General features: G+C 40.8%; 1 protein-coding gene across 1 annotated transcript in view; it reads right to left on the bottom strand.

Moving 5' to 3' along the window:
- The window catches only part of POC5 (POC5 centriolar protein), a 160,121-nt gene that overhangs the window by 81,507 nt on the left and 59,557 nt on the right, over positions 1 to 19,057 (bottom strand). Inside the window, exon 5 of the mRNA XM_030191944.1 lies at positions 13,011 to 13,210. Within this exon, the coding sequence (XP_030047804.1) occupies positions 13,011 to 13,210 (200 nt within the window). The remainder of the gene's footprint in view (positions 1 to 13,010; positions 13,211 to 19,057) is intronic.

Genomic DNA, 19,057 nt, shown 5'->3' with positions numbered 1-19,057 from the left:
CATCTCAGCCCTGGGCTCATCCTGAACCTGAAACTTAAATGGAATGGCTCCCACCATTTCCTGCAGAAAGCCTACAAAGGAGCGTTCCTCTGGAGAAGACTTTCTACTTTCCTGTGATGGGGAGGGATCTGAAGGCAGGCTAAAGGACCTCTCCTCCAAGAAGTCTTCTGGGTCATCCTCATATCCCTTGGAGCAGTCCCATCTCAGACTCTGCAAACTACTCCTTGTGAGTAGTCTTTGTATGAGATGCATTTCCAGGCTCTCGGTGAGAGAACCAGTGTGCGGGGCCTCTCCTGGACTCATGGATAGCTTCCTCCCCTGATGGACTGGAGTGGAGTACTGCCTCAGTAGGTGTCTGCTCCAATACCCAGCAAGGCACCGGCATCAACAAGTGCCTGTCGGGAAGGCATGGGTCTCTAAGATGGGCTGGAGCAGCACCATAGGTGGCAAAAGTTCTCTTGTAGCATGACCCAGAATCGCTCTTCGAGGGCAGGCATCAGTCACCGTTGTGGAGACGGCCTGTAAAGATGTCCGAGTTGAACGGAGGTGGGGTCCCAGCTTTGGGGAGATGGGAGCATCAGCACCACTCCGACAGAGGGAGTGGTCCTCTCAGTGCCGACACTTCAAAGGTACCGCTGTTATCAGTGCTTCAAGGAAAACAGATGCTGATGATTATTTGCCTTCTTTCAGTGTGCAGCTTGTAGTCCTTCAGTGTGGATGAGGACGAAGCGGAATCTACGTGGGTCCTTGGAACTGGGTCCAAGGATGCTCGGTCCAGGCGGAGGCAAGGGGAGACCTCCTCAAGGCAGACACCTCTCCAGTGTCTAGTGCCACTCCAGAAACCAAGAGGACTGATACCTTTGATGCCAATGGACTGGGCTTTTACATGCCAAAACGTCTCTCACACACAGCCTCTGTGCTCCTCTGGTTCTTTTCTGCATTTTAGCACAAAGAGAGCAGTTAGAGAACTTGTGATGAGGGCCCAGACACTTTAGGCACATGTCATGTGAATCAGTCACAGACATTGTCCTAAAGCAGGTCCTTACACTGCTTTTTTCATTTACAATTTAAAAAAATTTTTTGTCATTTATATACCGCCCTTATCCAAAGCGGTGCACATAACAAGCATACATAATAAAATATTACAAAAAAGAAGACAGCTACAACAAAACAGATCAGAAGTCAAATCAGCATATATACAAGGTCCATCAGTTGCTTAGATCACTGGCAGGTTTCTGGGACATCATGGGAAAAATAGCCGCAGCAAAATCAAGCAGCTCAATGTCGAAAAGGTTTGGGTTTTTTTTTTTTTTTTTTTTTACCAGCCGGGAGTTCAGGTCTAACATGGCCACAAGTCACAAAAAAGAAATAAAAATCAAAAGGCCTACAAAACTAAGGTAAAAAGAAGGGAAGAGAAAAAATTAAGGAAAAACAATATCACACTACTCACACAAAAGACCAGGTAGGAAGGCAAAACATGTCAGATAAAATAAGTAACTCTTTGCCGCAGCTTAAGTGACGGCCTTCGTGGAAAAATGAAAACTGCAGGTCCCATGCAACTGGGGCAGGTGGGAAGGCACTCGTGCATGTGCAGCACAGGCCAGGGAAGCTGGGTAGTGCCCATGCCAGGGCTCCATCAGATGACATCACCCACATGTGAGTATAGGGTTACCATATGGCTCCAGAAAAAGGAGGACGGATTGAGCCAGCCGGGTTTTACTTCCATTGCTTTCAATGGAAGTAATTGAGCCAGCCGGGTTTTACTTCCATTGCTTTCAATGGAAAGCAATGGAAGTAAAACCCGGCTTGCTCAATCCATCCTCCTTTTTCTGGAGCCATATGGTAACCCTATGTGAGTATACTATGTCCTGCTTGTCCTTGGAGAACATGTTATAAATGTGTCGCTTTTACAGTATGAACTGATAGTGAACAGTTAAGGGGATTTTAAAAAACACACAATTTAAAACAACCCACAACATACATACCTAACATACCAATTTTTAAAGCATACTTATTTCATTTAGCGTTTAATACATGATCTTGGTCTATGTATGGTGTGATCTGCTTTTACCTTGCGGTCTACTGAAACACAACAAAAACAGAAATGTATGGATGTTCTGCTGTTTACTTTTCAATATAATGTAATTTCTTTCTGATATATTTTATTATAAGGAATCCTCTTTGGTTTGACCCTAAGCAGGTAATCAAATAAACAAAACCTTGAAACTTTAAACAAAATGTAATATTAAAGGGAACCCAAGTAAACACAGAACACAGTTTTTAATGTCCAACACCTGTATCACCAAGTGAAAACTTCTTCCTGAGTTACTCTACCAATTGAGCAAATTTAATTGATAATTACATTATTAAGATGATTAAACTCAGATAGGCTTGATTTTAGCCAGCCCTGTTGAATCAAAACCTTATTATACATTGAACCTTACCATGAGAGTGAAAAGTTTCTACAAGAACACCGACATAATCAAAGGAAATTCCAGAAGAGATGAGAAAAACATTTTGTTGAAATATTTCAATCTGCAAATGCTATAACGCCATTTCTAAAGCTCTGGGACTTCACTGAACCACAGTAAGATCCATAATCTCCAAACAGAGAAAATTTGGAACAGTGAGGAACATCCCAGGAGGGGCTTGCCTGCCAAAATTATTCCAAGAGAACAGAAACAACTCATCTGGGAAGTCACAAAATATCCCAGACGAAAATGCAAAGAACTGCAGGCCTCTCTAGCCTCAACTAAGGTTTATGTTCACGACTCCACAATAAGAAAAAAACTGGGCCCCCTCCGAAGGGACACCACCTTGTAGCAGTGGAGGGGCTTCTGTGTTTCAATAACTCAGATGGCTATGCTGAAGGGTTACCCAAATCAGACAGACCTCTGAGGAGAAAACATACAAAGAGTGTCCCAAACTGGGGAGAGTGGAGAGATGGTGACCTAAAGCTCGTACGCTCAACGGCCCAGCTGTCCTCTGAAGCTCTGTTTTGATTAACTGAATTTCCTCTTTGCAATTGCAGTTATTTTTTTTTATTTTTGTTACATTTGTACTCTGCGCTTTCCCACTCATGGCAGGCTCAATGCGGCGGGCAATGGAGGGTTAAGTGACTTGCCCAGAGTCACAAGGAGCTGCCTGTGCCGGGAATCGAACTCAGTTCCTCAGGACCAAAGTCCACCACCCTAACCACTAGGCCACTCCTCCTTCCTTAACTGAGAGGAAGGGGACAATTGGGGATCAGCCGCCGATAACCAGCATTTTGTCCCCTGTGCAGCAAGTGTGGGACTGCTGCGCGATGAGCAGTCCACAGATGATTGGGTTGGCGAGTCCTTTGATTAGCGCCGGCGAAGAAGCGTCGATGCTCTTGGACTTGGGAACAACTTTATCGCTCCCGAATCATTTAACCACCACGTCCAAAGGAGTGGAGGAGTTAGGAGTGTATGCTGAAATGGAGGACGATTACAGCAGAACCCGAGTCGGCAGTACCACTCCTAAACCCGTAAGAGGAATCAGCTTGGAGTTTCTGGCTCCCATGGAGGTTACATTGAATATCATCTAGAAGATGCTTCGGGAGTTAATGGTGGTAGTAAATAACTTTGTTCCAGATATAATCTTACTAGTGAGTTACATGGATAACTTAACTGAATCCTTTTGAGAATGAAAATAGATATAACAAATGAAGTTTTACAGGAGTAGGAAGCGGTTAAGATTTTGAAAATGATAATAGACCAGAAATTTAGAATAAAATGTTCTTTCCCAGAGTTCCGGGTATGACTCCTAAAGATATCCTCAGAAACATTTCCTCAAAAATTTTATAAAGTTTTTCTTCCTCTTTAAATTATTCCTCTTAGTAATATAAATTATGACTTAGTAATATTAATTCAAAAGAAGTGAAGCCTGTGAAAACTAGGATTGCCTTAATCAGTGGGATTTGAATTGAATCTTAAGTGTTTGCATTGTTAAACAATTCCTGGTTTTAAAAGAGAAAGAATGGAATCAGATGTATTATTTTTTACTAACATTGGACAGTAAGTACGTTTTCAACTAAATGAATTGACTATACACCGTTTTGGCTTTGAAGGAGCCAACCAGACGATCAATGTGCAATAATGATTTAGACAAATAATAACTGGGGATAATCAAGTTAATACCACGTTTTTTCTTTGTTTAGTGTTCTTTAATTGATCTCCTTGTCTTGTTTCACTTTACCTATTTAATGGTCTAAGGAAGAATATCGAATTACCCGATTGAAATAATTCTTGGAGGAGTAGCCTAGTGGTTAGTGCAGCGGACTTTGATCCTGGGGAACTGGGTTTGATTCCCACTGCAGCTCCTTGTGACTATGGGCAAGTCACTTAACCCTCCATTGCCTCAGGTACAAAATAAGTACCTGTATATATGTAAACCGCTTTGAATGTAGTTGCAAAATACCACAGAAAGGCGGTATATCAAGTCCCATTCCCCCCCCCCCCCCCTTTCCCCTTATTTCTGGCAAGTTATTTTATTACTTGTAAATTTAAATTGCTATTAAAAAAAAAAAAAGAAAGAAAGAAACATTGTCAAAAATGGGATTCATGGGAGATTACCAAGAAGAATCTGCTGCTATCCAAGAGTAACATCAATGCTTGTCTTACATTAACAAAAAAGAAAAAAAAAACAAAAACCCACCCCTCGATTATACACAAACCTTTAGGGATAATGTTCTATGGACAGATGAGTCAAAAGTGGATCTCTTTGGACAACATAGGTCTTATTATGTCTAGTGTATAGCAAATGCAGCATTTCATGGTAAGAAAATGAAGTTACTCACCTTTAGCAGATGTTCTCCAAGAACAACATAGACATATTCCCACACATAAGCAACATCATCCAACAGAGCCTGGCACACAGAGCTTCCCAGAAACTTTCTCAAAGCTTTTAGAAAACTGCGCCACATGTGCACCTTCCCGCCCACCACCGCTATGCGAGACCAGACAAACAAACTGGGCAACATTCTGGGGAAGGGGGAGCCTATTCCGAAAGGATGGGCTCTACCTTAACCACAGTGGGACCAGGCTGCTGGCATTGGCACTTAAAAAGGAGATGGAGCAGCTTTTAAACTAGAAACTGGGGGAAGGCAGACAATCGCTCAAAAGTGCATGGTTTGGGATAAGGTATCTTTCAAAGATATCAACAAAACAGGGAAGATAGGGTATCCCGATAGTGAGGTTGCAAGAGACCGTAGTAGATCAGGGGGCTCATTTTCAAAGCACTTAGCCTCCCAAAGTTCCATAGAAACCTATGGAACTTAGCCTCCCAAAGTGCTTTGAAAATATGCCTCCATGTGTCCTTAAATAAAGATCAGACAAAAGATTGCAAATTAATATTGTCAAGTACTGAGCATGATATAAATAGGAACAAACAAACATAGTTTGAAATGTCTATATGTGAATGCCAGAAGCCTAAGAAATAAGATGGGAGAATAGTCAGGTTGCAAGAGACTGTAGTAGATCAGGTGTCCTTAAATAAAGATCAGACAAAAGATTGCAAATTAATACTGTCAAGTACTGAGCATGATGTAAATAGGAACAAACAAACATAGTTTGAAATGTCTATATGTGAATGCCAGAAGCCTAAGAAATAAGATGGGAGAGTTAGAATATATTGCACTAAATGAAAAATTAGATATAATAGGCATCTCTGAGATCTGGTGGAAGGAGGATAACCAGTGGGACACTGTCATAACAGGGTACAAATTATATCGTAGTTGATAGGGTGGATTGAATTGGTGGAGTAGTAGCATTGTATGTTAAGGAGAGCCTTGAATCAAATAGATAGAAAATACTGCAGGAAAAAAAAACCACATCTTGGAATCCCTATGGATTGAAACTCCATGTGTAAAGGGGAAAAGGATAGTGATAGGATTGTACTACCGTCCGCCTGGCCAGGATGAACAGACAGATGCAGAAATGTTAAAAGCAAATTAGGGAAGCAAACAAACTGGGCAACACAATAATAATGGGTGATTTCTATTACCCTGATATTGACTGGGTAAATGTAACATCGGGGCATACTAGAGAGGTAAAATTCCTTGACAAAATCAAGGACTGCTTTATGGAGCAGCTGGTAAAGGAGCCGACCAGAGATGGAAACATTCTAGACCTAGTCCTTAGTGGAGCGCATGATCTGGTGTGGGAGGTAATAATGCTGGGGCCGCTTGATAACAGTGATCATAATATGATCAAATTTGATATTAGCTTTGAAGTATAAACAGGAAATCCAATACGTTAGCGTTTAACTTTAAAAAAAGGAGACTATGATAAAATGAGAAGAAAGATGAGGAAAAAAAAAAGAGGAGTGGCTTCGAGGGCAAAACTTTACATCAGGCGTGGATGCTGTTCAAAAACACCATCCTGGAAGCCCAGGCCAAATATATTCCACCTATTAAAAAAGGAGGACAGAAGACCAAACGACAACCACCGGCGTGGTTAAAAAGTGAGGTGAAGGAAGCAATTAGAGCTAAAAGAAAATCCTTCAGAAAATGGAAGAAGGAACCAACTGAAAATAATAAGAAACAGCATAAGGAATGCCAAGTCAAATGCAAAGTGCTGATAAGGAAGGCAAAGAGGGACTTTGAAACAAAGATTGCATTGGAGACAAAAACACATAGTAACAATTATTTTAGGTATATTAAAAGCAGGAAGCTGGCAAAAGAATCGGTTGGACTGCTAGATGATTGACGGGTAAAAGGGCAATCAGGGAAGACAAAGCCATAGCAGTGAGATTAAATGAATTCTTTGCTTCGGTCTTCACCGAGGAAGATTTGGGAAAGATACCGGTGCCAGAAACAGTACTCAAAGCTGAGTTAGAGAAACTGAATGAAATCTTTATAGACCTAGAGGATGTAATGGGGCAATTTGACAAACTGAAGAGTAGCAAATCTCCTGGACCGGATGGTATTCATCCCAGAGTACTGATAAAACTGAAAAATTAACTTGCGGAACTATTGTTAGTAATATTTAATTTATCCTTAAAATCTAGCATGGTACTGGAAGATTGGAGGGTCGCCAATGTAACGCCGATTTTTTAAAACAGGTTCCAGAGGAGAACCGGGAAATTATAGACCGGTGAGTCTGACGTCGGTGTTGGGCAAAATGGTAGAGACTATTATAAAGAACAAAATTACTGAGCATAATCAAAAGCATGGATTAATGAGACAAAGCCAACATGGATTTAGTGAAGGGAAATCTTGCCTCACCACTCTGTTGCATTTCTTTGAGGGGGTGAACAGACATGTGGATAAGGGTGGGCCAGTTGATATTGTGTATCTGGATTTTCAGAAGGCGTTTGACAAAGTACCTCATGAAAGACTCCAGAGGAAATTGGAGTGTCATGGGAGAGAAGCTAGTGTCCTATTGTGGATTAAAAACTGGTTAAAAGATAGAAAACAGAGAGTAGGGTTAAATGGTCAGTATTCTCAATGGAGAAGGGTAGTTAGTGGGGTCCCCAAGGGTCTGTGCTAGGACCGCTGCTTTTTAACATATTTATAAATTACCTAGAGATGGGAGTAACTAGTGAGGTAATTAAATTTGCTGGCGATACAAAGTTATTCAAAATTACAAGAGGACCTTACAATACTGGGAGACTGGGCATCTAAATGGCAAATGACGTTTAATGTGAGCAAGTACAAAGTGAGGCATGTGGGAAAGAGAAACCCAAATTATAGCTACGTCATGCAAGGTTCCATGTTAGGAGTCACAGACCAAGAAAGGGACCTAGGTGTCGTCGTTGATGATACGTTGAAACCTTCTGCTCGGTGTGCTGCTGCGGTGGCTAAGAAAGCAAATAGAATGTTAGGTATTATTAAGATGTATAGAGCTGTTTGGTTTTTCAAATCAGTCAGCTTTGTATAACATTCCATTTTCTCATTTAGTAAGGCAATTAACTTGCTTGTGTCTTGGTTTTCTCACAGACTATAGACAGGCCTTCTTAACCCTTGTAATGGGCTATAAACTTTAAGAAGTGTCTGTTTGTTTCAAACAGGCTTTTAAAGATAACACAGGGATATTTTCAGTGAAGGACCACAATGAGATTTATTTTCCTTATACTGAAATTTGGACTGATATAAATAGTAATTCAATTTTCTGTAATACTGGGATAAAATATTTTTTATTGTAACGATTTACTCTAATATAATTTAGCATTTTTATAAAAGAGAAAAAACTGAACTCTTAAAAGTTTTTTCTTTGTTAGAAGGGCTTGATTTTTTTTAGTTTCTTCTGTTCAGCTTCCTATTAGAGGCAAGAAGGGAGTGCCCTATAAACAAGGAAAGGAAAACAAAAATGAGGACGTTATAATGCCTTTGTATCACTCCATAGTGCGACCGCACTTTGAATACTGTGTTCAATTCTGGTCGCCGCATCTCAAAAAAGATATAGTGGAATTAGAAAAGGTACAGAGAAGGGCGACAAAAATGATAAAGGGGATGGGACGACTTCCCTATGAAGAAAGGCTCAAGCAGCTAGGGCTCTTCAGCTTTTAGAAAAGGCGGTTGAGGGGAGATATGATAGAGGTCTATAAAACAGTGAGTGGAGTGGAACGGGTAGACGTGAATCATTTGTTTACTCGTTCCAAACATACTAGGACTAAGGGGCATGCGATGAAGCTACAATGTAGTAAATTTAAAACGAATCGGAGAAAATGTTTCTTCACTCAATGTGTAATTAAACTCTGGAATTGGTTGCCAGAAAATGTGGTAAAGGCGGTTAGCTTAGCAGAGTTTAAAAAAGGTTTGGACGGCTTCCTAAAGAAAAAGTCCATAGACCATTATTAAATTGGAATTGGGGAAAATCCACTATTTCTGGGATAAGTAGCATAAAATGTTTTGTACTTTTTTGGGGATCTTGCCAGGTATTTGTGACCTGGATAGGCCACTGTTGGAGACAGGACACTGGGCTTGATGGACCTTTGGTGTGTCCCAGTGTGGCAATACTTATGCACTTATATAGAAGAGCTTGGGGATTTCTCAGGTTTTAAGTTAAATCTCGATAAATCAGAGGTGTTATAGCAAGAGGTGGATCAGGGAGTGGCCTGGCAAAGACTCTATCCAGGAAGATGGGCTGGTGAATCTTTTCGTTATCTGGGGGTGTTGACGACTTCAAGAATGTATCATTTGAATGTTGACAGGCTGTTAAACGATACCAAGCTTCATTTTGAGAAATGGAGTCATTTATCTACATCTTTGATGGACAGGATAAATCTTTTTAAAATGATTATTTTTCCGTGATGGCTCTATGTTCTCCAAGTTTTACCATTGTGCATCTTGAGGAAGGATTTACAAGTGTTAAGTATGCTGTGTAGGAATTTGTCTTTTTTTTTGGGGGGGGGGGGGGGGTGAAGGAAATTGAAAATGCATCTATAGTATCTTTATGATTACTGGTCGCAGAGAGGTTTAAGTTACCTTGCCTTAGACGCTATAATCAGGCTTGCCGCCTTCGGAACCTTAGGGATTGGTTGTTTGGAACGGAGCAGTTTACTCCTACAAGGTGGGAAAGGGCTCTGTTTGAACCTTGGCATCTGAATTATCTCTAGCATGCCCAAACCAAAGGTTTGCCTCAATTTTGTCATAGGAGTGTCTTGCTGCAATCATTGAAGGCATTTGGCGGGGGCTATGATCTCTTTAATATTTTTGCTATACATGTTAGCCACAGAGAGCCATTTCTTCCGGAAGCAGTGATGGCCCTCAAGGATATGCCAGTGTTTGCGTAATATCCTTTTGATATCTTTGGAGAGATTGGAAAACTTCAGACTGCATACATCATTGGGATTCTTTCGTTCCTCATGTTGTGTAAGTAATTCTTCTCTGTCTGCAGCCATGGCTCTACTGATGCCCTTGGAAATACACTGTTCTGGGTAACCCCTGTCTCGGAATCTCTTAGCCATGGGTTCTACCTGATGTTCAAAGTCATAATTGCTACATACTCTTCTCAGTTGCAGAAATTGAGATAGGGGTAAGTTCTCCTTAAGATTTCTATTGTGGTAGCTTTGGAAATGGAGATAGTTATTCTTATCCATGGGTTTCTTGTATATCGTTGTCTTGAAATTATAAACATCTTTTTGGATCAGGATATTCAGAAAGGGAATTTCTTGGAGATCATAGTGCATAGTAAACTTCAGGTTATTATGCTGTCTCTTACTCTAAAATCACTCAAATATATTCTCAATGTAAATGAAACGGGACTTTTTTATTGTAACTTAATTAGCTTCTTAAACTAAGCATAAAAACAGAGTTGTTGGTACAGTATCATGGATTCTGTTCTGCCTAATCATTATTATTAACATCGAGGTACAAAAGGTGTTGTGTCTACATCTTTAAATAATATTAAAATTCACCTTCCCTGCTTCAAATTAGGTAATATACATGGATTGCTTGAATATTATTAATATTATTACTGTTGACTGTTATTATTTAACAGATTTTGCATATCTGATATGTATTAATTATTTCTTTATTTCTACCTTTCTTGATATCTAATGTACCTTATTGTAACAATACTTTGTTCTTCTCATACCGTTTATGATGATTGCGGCATAATGTAAGCCACATTGAGCCTGCAAAGAGGTGGGAAAATGTGGGATATAAATGCAGCAAATAAATAAATAAATATCTTCATCTGTCTAGATTTTGAAGACTCATTCTGGTAAGTTTTTGCGCCTCCGGTTGTATAGAGATATATACACATTAAAATTTGTTTACATATACAATTTTTAGAAATAATATAACACTTACGACACTGATTTGTATAAAGAAATTTAACACAACATATTTTTATATTCCTGTATGGCGGCTACTAATATGTTTATAATTTTATATAATGTTTTATGGCAGCTGTTTGTTGGTGAGGTTTCACTATCATCCCTTTGGGTTGATAATAGGGACTTTCTCGTACCATACTTTGGTCTTCATTTGCTCTGTTTTCATTTTTAATTTTATAAAAAAAATTTAATCTTTAACTTGTAACACTTATTATTATTTATTATTTTGTGTTATAGTTGTGTGCATTTATATTTTGATTATAATAATAACAGTGTGAGCAACAGAAATAACAATCTGTCCAATTGGATGATGTTCATCATATTATACTATTTTATGAATGTGGATCTTTTGAAATGTGTGTGCAATGTTTATTTAAGATTATATCTGTGTATTTTTATGTCGGACCCCTGAGGCAGGCGTTTGCACGCCGAAACACGGCCCATGTCGGGTCATTTTTACATTAAAGGACGACATTTATCTCAATCCTGAAGGCCCAGTGTTGCTTTTGTGTTTCTGTTGTATGCTGTTTTACCCTCTCTTTTGTGACTGTGTATACTGGGTTATTGCTGACAGATGTTCTTGCTTGTTTATTGTTCTGTCATGCTTGCTCGTTGTTATGTAACCGCTTGATGTGTTTACTTAGATTTGTTGTTCAGCTGTATGTAGCTTTTCTTGATCCTGAATAAAAACCATTAAAACTTAAAAAAATAATAATAAAAAAATAATAAAAATAAGTAAGTTCAACACTTGTGCCTACGCCTAAAGTGAAGCACTAAAGAGATGAGGTCCACCTTGGTAAAATTTGGCCACTTGCTCAACAGTGATTGGTTTCCTGGGTCAAGTTAAAACTTTTAGGCCAGCATATTGGAACATGGCTTACAATAAAGACTAGTTTGAACTCTTGGAAAAAAGAAAGTCTGTCCTCCTGAGACTGAACTGCTTTTGGAGACACACTAGAGCACATTTCCTAGTCATTGATATCATGATCCTATCCAAAATAGATGTAGCATGCTTAGCGATGGTCCATGATAAGACATCTTTCATGCACAATTAGGGCAGATTTATTTGAAAACATTTATTTATAACAATTTTAAATTAACATCAAAGTAAACAACTTTGAATGAAGAAGAAATACAAGATGAATGCATGTTTTCATGGCTGGTGTTGATGAAAGCGTTTTGGTGTCTTGGACCATAGTGAGTGTCAATTATTTTATCATAAGCCCACTAACAACTGGCATTTAATGGGGGTCAATACTCAAAGAATTTAACTGGGTAGGAAGGCTCCTTAACCAGATAGTGCCACCGAGTATCAGCTGTGACCGCCATTGCACTATCCAGTTACTGCCAGGGCTGTGCGGGGGTAGTCAAGGCAGTACTGTGACTTACTCAATAAGTGGCAATATTCAGTCTGCTCATTAGTACCTGGATAACGTTGGGTCAGCAAAAAGGCTGTCCTAACTTTAACTTGGCACTTACCGGGGTACTAGGCTGAATATCAGCTAGTACCTGGGTCCGGCCAGACATACTCAGATATTCAGCACTGGAATCCATGTAAGGTCTGGAACTGAATATCCATGTATTAAATGCCGACTGTCATGGGCTATATATTGACTCGCATATTAATTACACCCTCTCCCTTCCATAATAATTAACAGCTGGGTTCTGAAAGTACAATTTCCACATGCCTGGGACAAGTAATCTTCTCTGCTTCTGAGCACGTAGAAGCAGCCATTGGCATCTTCACCTCAACTTAGATATAGGAGAAGGAAATGCTTCCATCAGGAGCATAAGAAAGTGGCATTGGTCCCAATTGGAGTCTTTTGGGGGAAGACTTCGAAGGCAATTGAGTTGTGGGGGAGTGAAGGGGAAAGAAGAGGGCAGTGGGAATGATTGGAAGAGACAAGGACTACAACTAGAGAGGGAAGAGGTGCCTTTGTTCCCATCCAGGCCTGGAAGGAGAGTGAGAGGACAGATGAGGAGAGAGTGTGAAGGGGGGCCACGAGAGAAGAGAGAGAGGACTGAACCTGGGTAAGATGTGGTGGAGTGTAGGAAGGAAAGGAGATGCGGTAGGAGGAGAACACCCATCCCCAATACAAATTATTTTTTGAAGAGGTAGACATACATGATGAGGGTAAGCAAGTCTGAATGAATTTTAGAAATCCTGACTTAAAATATTTCTATATGGTAAAATTTACACAGTTTACCTTGAGATTCCCACTCCACATATCAAGCAAGCCTTCCATCTCAGTTATCCTTTCATTTGGAAGAGGTATTTCAGTTACTATAGTTTCTTCCGTCTGTGTTCGAGTAGTTGAGATGTCTTGACCAGAAGTCTCTTCTGATTCAGCAGGGTAAATTAAATCCATAACAGATTGAAAGAGTCTGTTTTGAATTGTTCCTGGTTCTAAATATAAATGCAAAAAATGCACACTGTACATTCAGGTATTGGTTCTAAAAACACTTCCATGCATAGAAGAAAATTGTTTGGTAATAAAAGATTTCCAGCATTTTGTTAAGTAACTCTGCACTATTTACAAGGTGTTTGTAACCTGGATTGGCCATTGTCAGAGACAGGATGCTTGTCCCGATAGATTTCTGGGTTGCCTTTGTGGGCTCATTTAGATATAGATATTAAATATTCACCAGAAAATATCTGGATACTGCTGAGCTATCAAGGCACCAGCTCCAAATATTGGCAGTGCCTGGATAACTTCTGTCTCTGTCTATGCTGTGCCCCTGCACCACCCTCACCCTAATTGGATAGCATCATGATGCTAGGACATGATATTCAGCAGCATTATCTGGTTAAGTGTCACTGAATATTATATCAAGACACAGGTAGGAGCCAATTATTTACATATAGAAATATTATCTAAGGAGAGCAGGATATAAATCTCGTACATGGTTGATGTCATTGGACAGAGCTACACAGCAACTTTTTACCAGCTCTGAAGAACACAGTTTTTGAGACTCTTCCCACTTGCTGCTGTTGTGCAAGACCACAATTGTCCATTATAAGCTTCATTTGAGTACAATTCCTCAGTGAGGTGGGAAAAATATGTTAGAATTTATATCCTGCTTTCCTTAGAGAACACCTGCTACAGGTAACTGTTTTCTCCAAGGACAAGGATACTGAAATCTCAGACATGAGGCTCTCTAGCCATAGTCTACCTTCAACAAGAAAAGGGGGAATACAACTAGTGGCACTGCAACAGGCAGACACCCCAACTGTTTTTGTCAGAAACAAACCTTATGTTTTATGAGCTAACCCCCCCCCCCCCCCCCCCCAGGTAGTCTGGAACTGAAAGAAATGAGCCTACTGGGGGTGGATAATTCTATTCTGGACGACTTTCTAGCCAAACTGATTATCACATCAGAAGTTCCGTTCTAGGCAATAGGGAAGATGAATGCGAGGATGGAGAGAAGCCTATGTTGCAGCTCTACAAATCTCTATGGAGGCTGATGCCACCATAGCTCTGACATGACTCTCTAGGGTTAGGCAGGTGGCTTGATGGGAGGTTTCAAAAGAAATGCTGAGTAAAGCCAACAACTAAAGGTTGCACCAAGATGGGTTTACCTTCTACAAGATGATGGTAAGTACCAGTCACACCAAAGGTGAACCCTTATACAGTTAGTTTTAAGAACCGACTCAGAAGGTATTCAAGCAATTTTTGTGTAGGACAGGAAAAGAGATCTAGAACCTTATTGCCACAGCAGACAGCAAACCTTGTCTATTTAACACTGTATGACATCCTATTAGAATCTCTTCTGGAAGAAGACTTGAGAAACACTGTTAGGCAAGTCTAGAGGAGTCAGTGTTAACCTCTCTACATCCAAGCTGTGAGGGCCAGAGACTCTACGTTGGGATGCAACAACATTCTCTAAACATGCAGGATTAATGTTAGAAAACATTAAAGTTTCAAGGGATTTCAAAAGGAGAGCACCAACAGAAGAAAACAGACTGGTCTTGGCCAATACAGGGCGATGAGAACCATAGTTCCCTGGTCTTGTTTGAGTTCTTGATATTAGAATAAACAGAGGATACACATATAGAAGACCCTCTTCCCCAATGAAGGAGGAAGGCATCTAATGCTAGTTTTCTGTGTGTCCCTAACCTTGAACAGAACTGAGGAATCTTTCATTGAACAGAGTGGCAAAAAGGTCTATCAAGGGGTGCACGACACAACAAAAATCTTACAGGCAACACTGTCATCCAAAGACCACTCATGGGGAAGTAGGACTTGATTCAGTTTGTCTGTCAGCTATGTGGCCCTGAGGGATATCACTTGAAAAATGACCCAGTTCTATATTCTGACAGTCTCTCAACACAGAAGGTATGATCCTTTTCCTCCCTGCTTGTTCATATAGTCTGTCTGAATTGGGATAACTGATCTCTGAAAGCCTTTAAAAAATGTTCCATATTGCCTTGAGCTCCAAGAAATTTATCTAATTAAGCAGTTCCCAAGTGGACCACACCTCCTGGGTATGAAACCTATCTATATGAGCTCCCCAACCCAGTCTGGATGCATCTGTTGTTGAGTATCACTTAAACATGTGGAATCTGAAAGGTCATTTCTCTTGCCAGACTGGAATGATTTACCCACCAGGATACAGCTTCTCATAACAGACTGGTGACAGATACTCCATCACAAAGACTGCTGGTGGCCTTAGTCCACTGCATTGATAAGGTCCAGTGGGCTCGTCTCAAATGGGTGATACATGCACTATGGATGCCATGTGGCTCAACATCCTCAACACTTTTCAACTGAAACCTGCCGACACCTCTGTTTCTTCCATTATGGATACTAGGATGGTGATCCTTTGTTGTGGAAGAAAATCAGATGTTTGAAGTCATGAATTCCAATTGCTGTGTGTTGAGCTTCGATGGGACTAGGGATAATTTATAACCAGGGTTGAGTCAGAATCCTAGTTGATAAAAATGTACCACCTTCAACTTCAAAATAAAAACTTACAACAGTGTTCATTTGAAAGCATTTTTTTTGATTCTGGTTCTTTGATCATATCCAAATAAATATATTTTGTGATCTATTAGTTCTAATTTTGTACATAAAGAAATATCCTATGTTTCTGTAATCAAATTTCTTTTAGATTTACTATATATAATACAAGTTGGAGTCGGGGATCAGAGAGTAGAAAAAAGAGGAGATGGTAGAAGGTTTGGTTTACTGACTCCACAACTTTGTTTATAACAAACCCTACTAACTTCAAACACCCAAATGATTAGGCGCACGGATCCTTGTGACCTCTCTCATGATGTCTGCTTTACCAACCAATCATTCAAACAGCGAAATGTACACCCCTAGTTTGCTTACATATGACAGCTAGGCATTTTGTAGAGCAGTACGCTCTACTAGTAGTGGCACTTTCCTGTGATGAATCTTAAGATACTTCCTGTGCCTTGAATCTACCTGAATATGGAAATAAACATCCTATAAGACCAGAAAACACGTCAGTCCCTTTCTTTGGCATAGAGGTATTATGGAGACTAAAGAAACATCCTGAACTTTTATTTGATGAGATATTTGTTGATGATCCTTGTGTCTAGGATGGGACAGAATCTTCATGTTTTCTTTGTGATCAGGAAATACTTGGAATAAAATCCTGGCCCTCTTTCCCCTGGTGGAACAGGTTCTACCACATTGGCTTCTAAGAAAGAAGAGATTCCTCCTCTTATTTGTTTTTTTTTTTTTTTTTTTTTTTTTTTCACCTGCCATCTTTTTTTTTTTTTAATATCATTTTTATTAATGACCAAAAGATACAGGTGACAATAAAGTGGAAAAAAAAAAAAAAAACATTGCATTACAAGTGTGTTCCAATAATCTAATTACATCCATGGTCAACCTGGTCATTTATAATTTTTGCTTTCATAATGTGCCTATCTAACCTCCCACCCTCCCACCTCCCACCCACCCTCCACCCTGCAAGCTTACCCATTCAGAATTCTACTGCGAGCCATGGGAGTCAAGGTATCCCAGAACAGTAACCAACATTGTAATAGTCGATCTCCTTTTGGGGATGCTAAGTCATTTATTTCCCTACGTTCTAGGGCTCCTAGGGAGATCATAAGGGATCGCCACCGTGGCATGGAAGGGGGTTCCGATGAGATCCAATTCAATAAAATCGTTTTCTTTCCCATAGCAGTCGCCCTGCGTAGGAACGGTAACATACCCCTCCTTCGGTTCCCTCTCACCTTATATTTGTCAAATAAAAGGGTAGGTAAGGGGCACCACTGCAACCCCCAGATACTCGAGACGAATGCACAAAGCTGTGTCCAGAAGACACGGACCTGGGGGCACAACCAGAACATATGTCCCAAATGCGCCCCAGTTCCCGCACACTTAGGGCAGTCATCCAAAGGTCTTAAGGCAGCTCTAAACGCTCTATGTGGCGAAATGTACATTCTCATGTTAAATTTATATTGGGATTCCTGCAGTGTCACCTCTCTAAAGGTCTTATACCCCATTGCCAAATTAGCCTGTACCATCACTCCAGTAATAGAACAGCCCAAGTCTCTAGTCCAGGCCCCAGCAATCTGATCATATGATATCTCCGGGCAAAGCTCTTTGAGTTTAAAATGATAGAATTTTAGAGGAACCGAAAGCTGCGCCTCCAAATCTAGCAAATCTGTAATTTGTCTTCGTCTCTGCGAGGTCAACGACGCTCGGGGGAGGGAGGCAATGTAATGGCTCAATTGCAAGTAGGAAAGGGTAGCCTGTGCTGGAAGTCCAACATTCTCACACAAATCCTTGAAGGACTTACATTTGCCTTCTTTTGTTAATACTTGAAACAGGAATATTATCCCCCCCTCCCTCCATGTCTGAAAAGTCTCAGTATCCGTGCCCACTGAAAAATCTACATTGCCACCAATCGGTAGGAAGGGGGAAGAGTGGCACTCGAACCCTCCAGCTTTGCCCAGCCATCGCCATGCACGTCTCAGCGGCGTGAAAAGAGGAGCATATCCTTTGGCGGTGGGTGCTTTGCCAACTGGTGCATGCAACCAATAGCTAAAGTGATATTTGCTCACTAGTTTAGTTTCAGGAGTGGGAAAGGAAAAAAAGGATGTGCCCCTAAACCAATCCGTAAGATGTCTCATGCAACCCGCCACTGACATACGTGAATGCTGTGTACACCCAATCCTCCCTTTTGTATTGGAAGGTATGTTTGTTGTAGTGTAGCCCTGGGTCTCTTCCCATTCCATAGATATCTAGCTAGTAATCTGTGTAGTTTCCGCTCGTCTTATATAAGAAGAATAGAGATAGCACCTGGACCACATATAGCCATTTCGGAACCAGGACCATATTGTACAGAGCTGCACGCCCCCACAAGGACAGGGGAAGGCGCTGCCACATTTCTAAAGTGTGTTGAGTCTCTTTCCACAAGGGGGCTAAGTTGATTTTATAAAGTTGCTTGAGCGATGCTGGCAATCTGATCCCCAAGTAGACCAAGTAATCAGCGGTCCACTTCAACGGGAACCTTCCCTCCCAGCGCTCCCGCACGGAGAGAGGTATTGGTAGCACCTCGGACTTCTGTGAATTAAGTTGGAACCCCGAGTAATATCCGAATTCTGCTATGTGATCTAAAGCTATTGTCAACGATGTCTGAGGTTGTGTCAGCACTAGGAGAATGTCATCTGCATAAGCCAATACTTTAACATGAAGCTGTGGTAGCTGAACTCCCTCCACCTCTGGGTCTTTTATAATATTGCGCAGCAGGGGCTCCAAGTATATCAAAAACAGAAGTGGAGACAGGGGGGCAACCCTGTCTCGTGCCCCGTCTTACCAAAAACGTGGAGAACACATTCCATTCACTAAGACTCTGGCTCCAGGATCCGTATATAGTGTATCAATTGCATGCAAATACCACCCGGACAACCCTATGTATTTAAGTGTTTGAAAGAGATAGTCCCAATTCACTTGGTCAAATGCTTTAGTAGCGTCCAGGCCTGCCAACATTAAGGGATGACCCGTGGCTTCCGCATACGCCACTGCCATCAGGGCCCTACGGACATTGAGACCTGGGTGTCTCCCCCGCACGAATCCCACCTGATGGTCCCCTACTAAAGCCGGGAGATGTATAGCCAGCCTGTCAGCAAGGACTTTAGCTAAAATTTTTACATCTACATTGAGAAGAGATATTGGCCTGTAAGACCCTGGCAAGTCGGGTGGTTTACCCAGTTTCGGGATGAGAACAATTAAGGCTTCATTCGAATCCCTGGGCAGCCTCCCCACTC

Source organism: Microcaecilia unicolor, chromosome 2 (assembly GCF_901765095.1).
Source record: "Microcaecilia unicolor chromosome 2, aMicUni1.1, whole genome shotgun sequence".
Taxonomy (NCBI): Eukaryota; Metazoa; Chordata; class Amphibia; order Gymnophiona; family Siphonopidae; genus Microcaecilia; species Microcaecilia unicolor.
The sequence above is the reverse complement of the archived record's forward strand: the minus strand, read 5'-3'. Positions and strand labels throughout refer to the sequence as shown.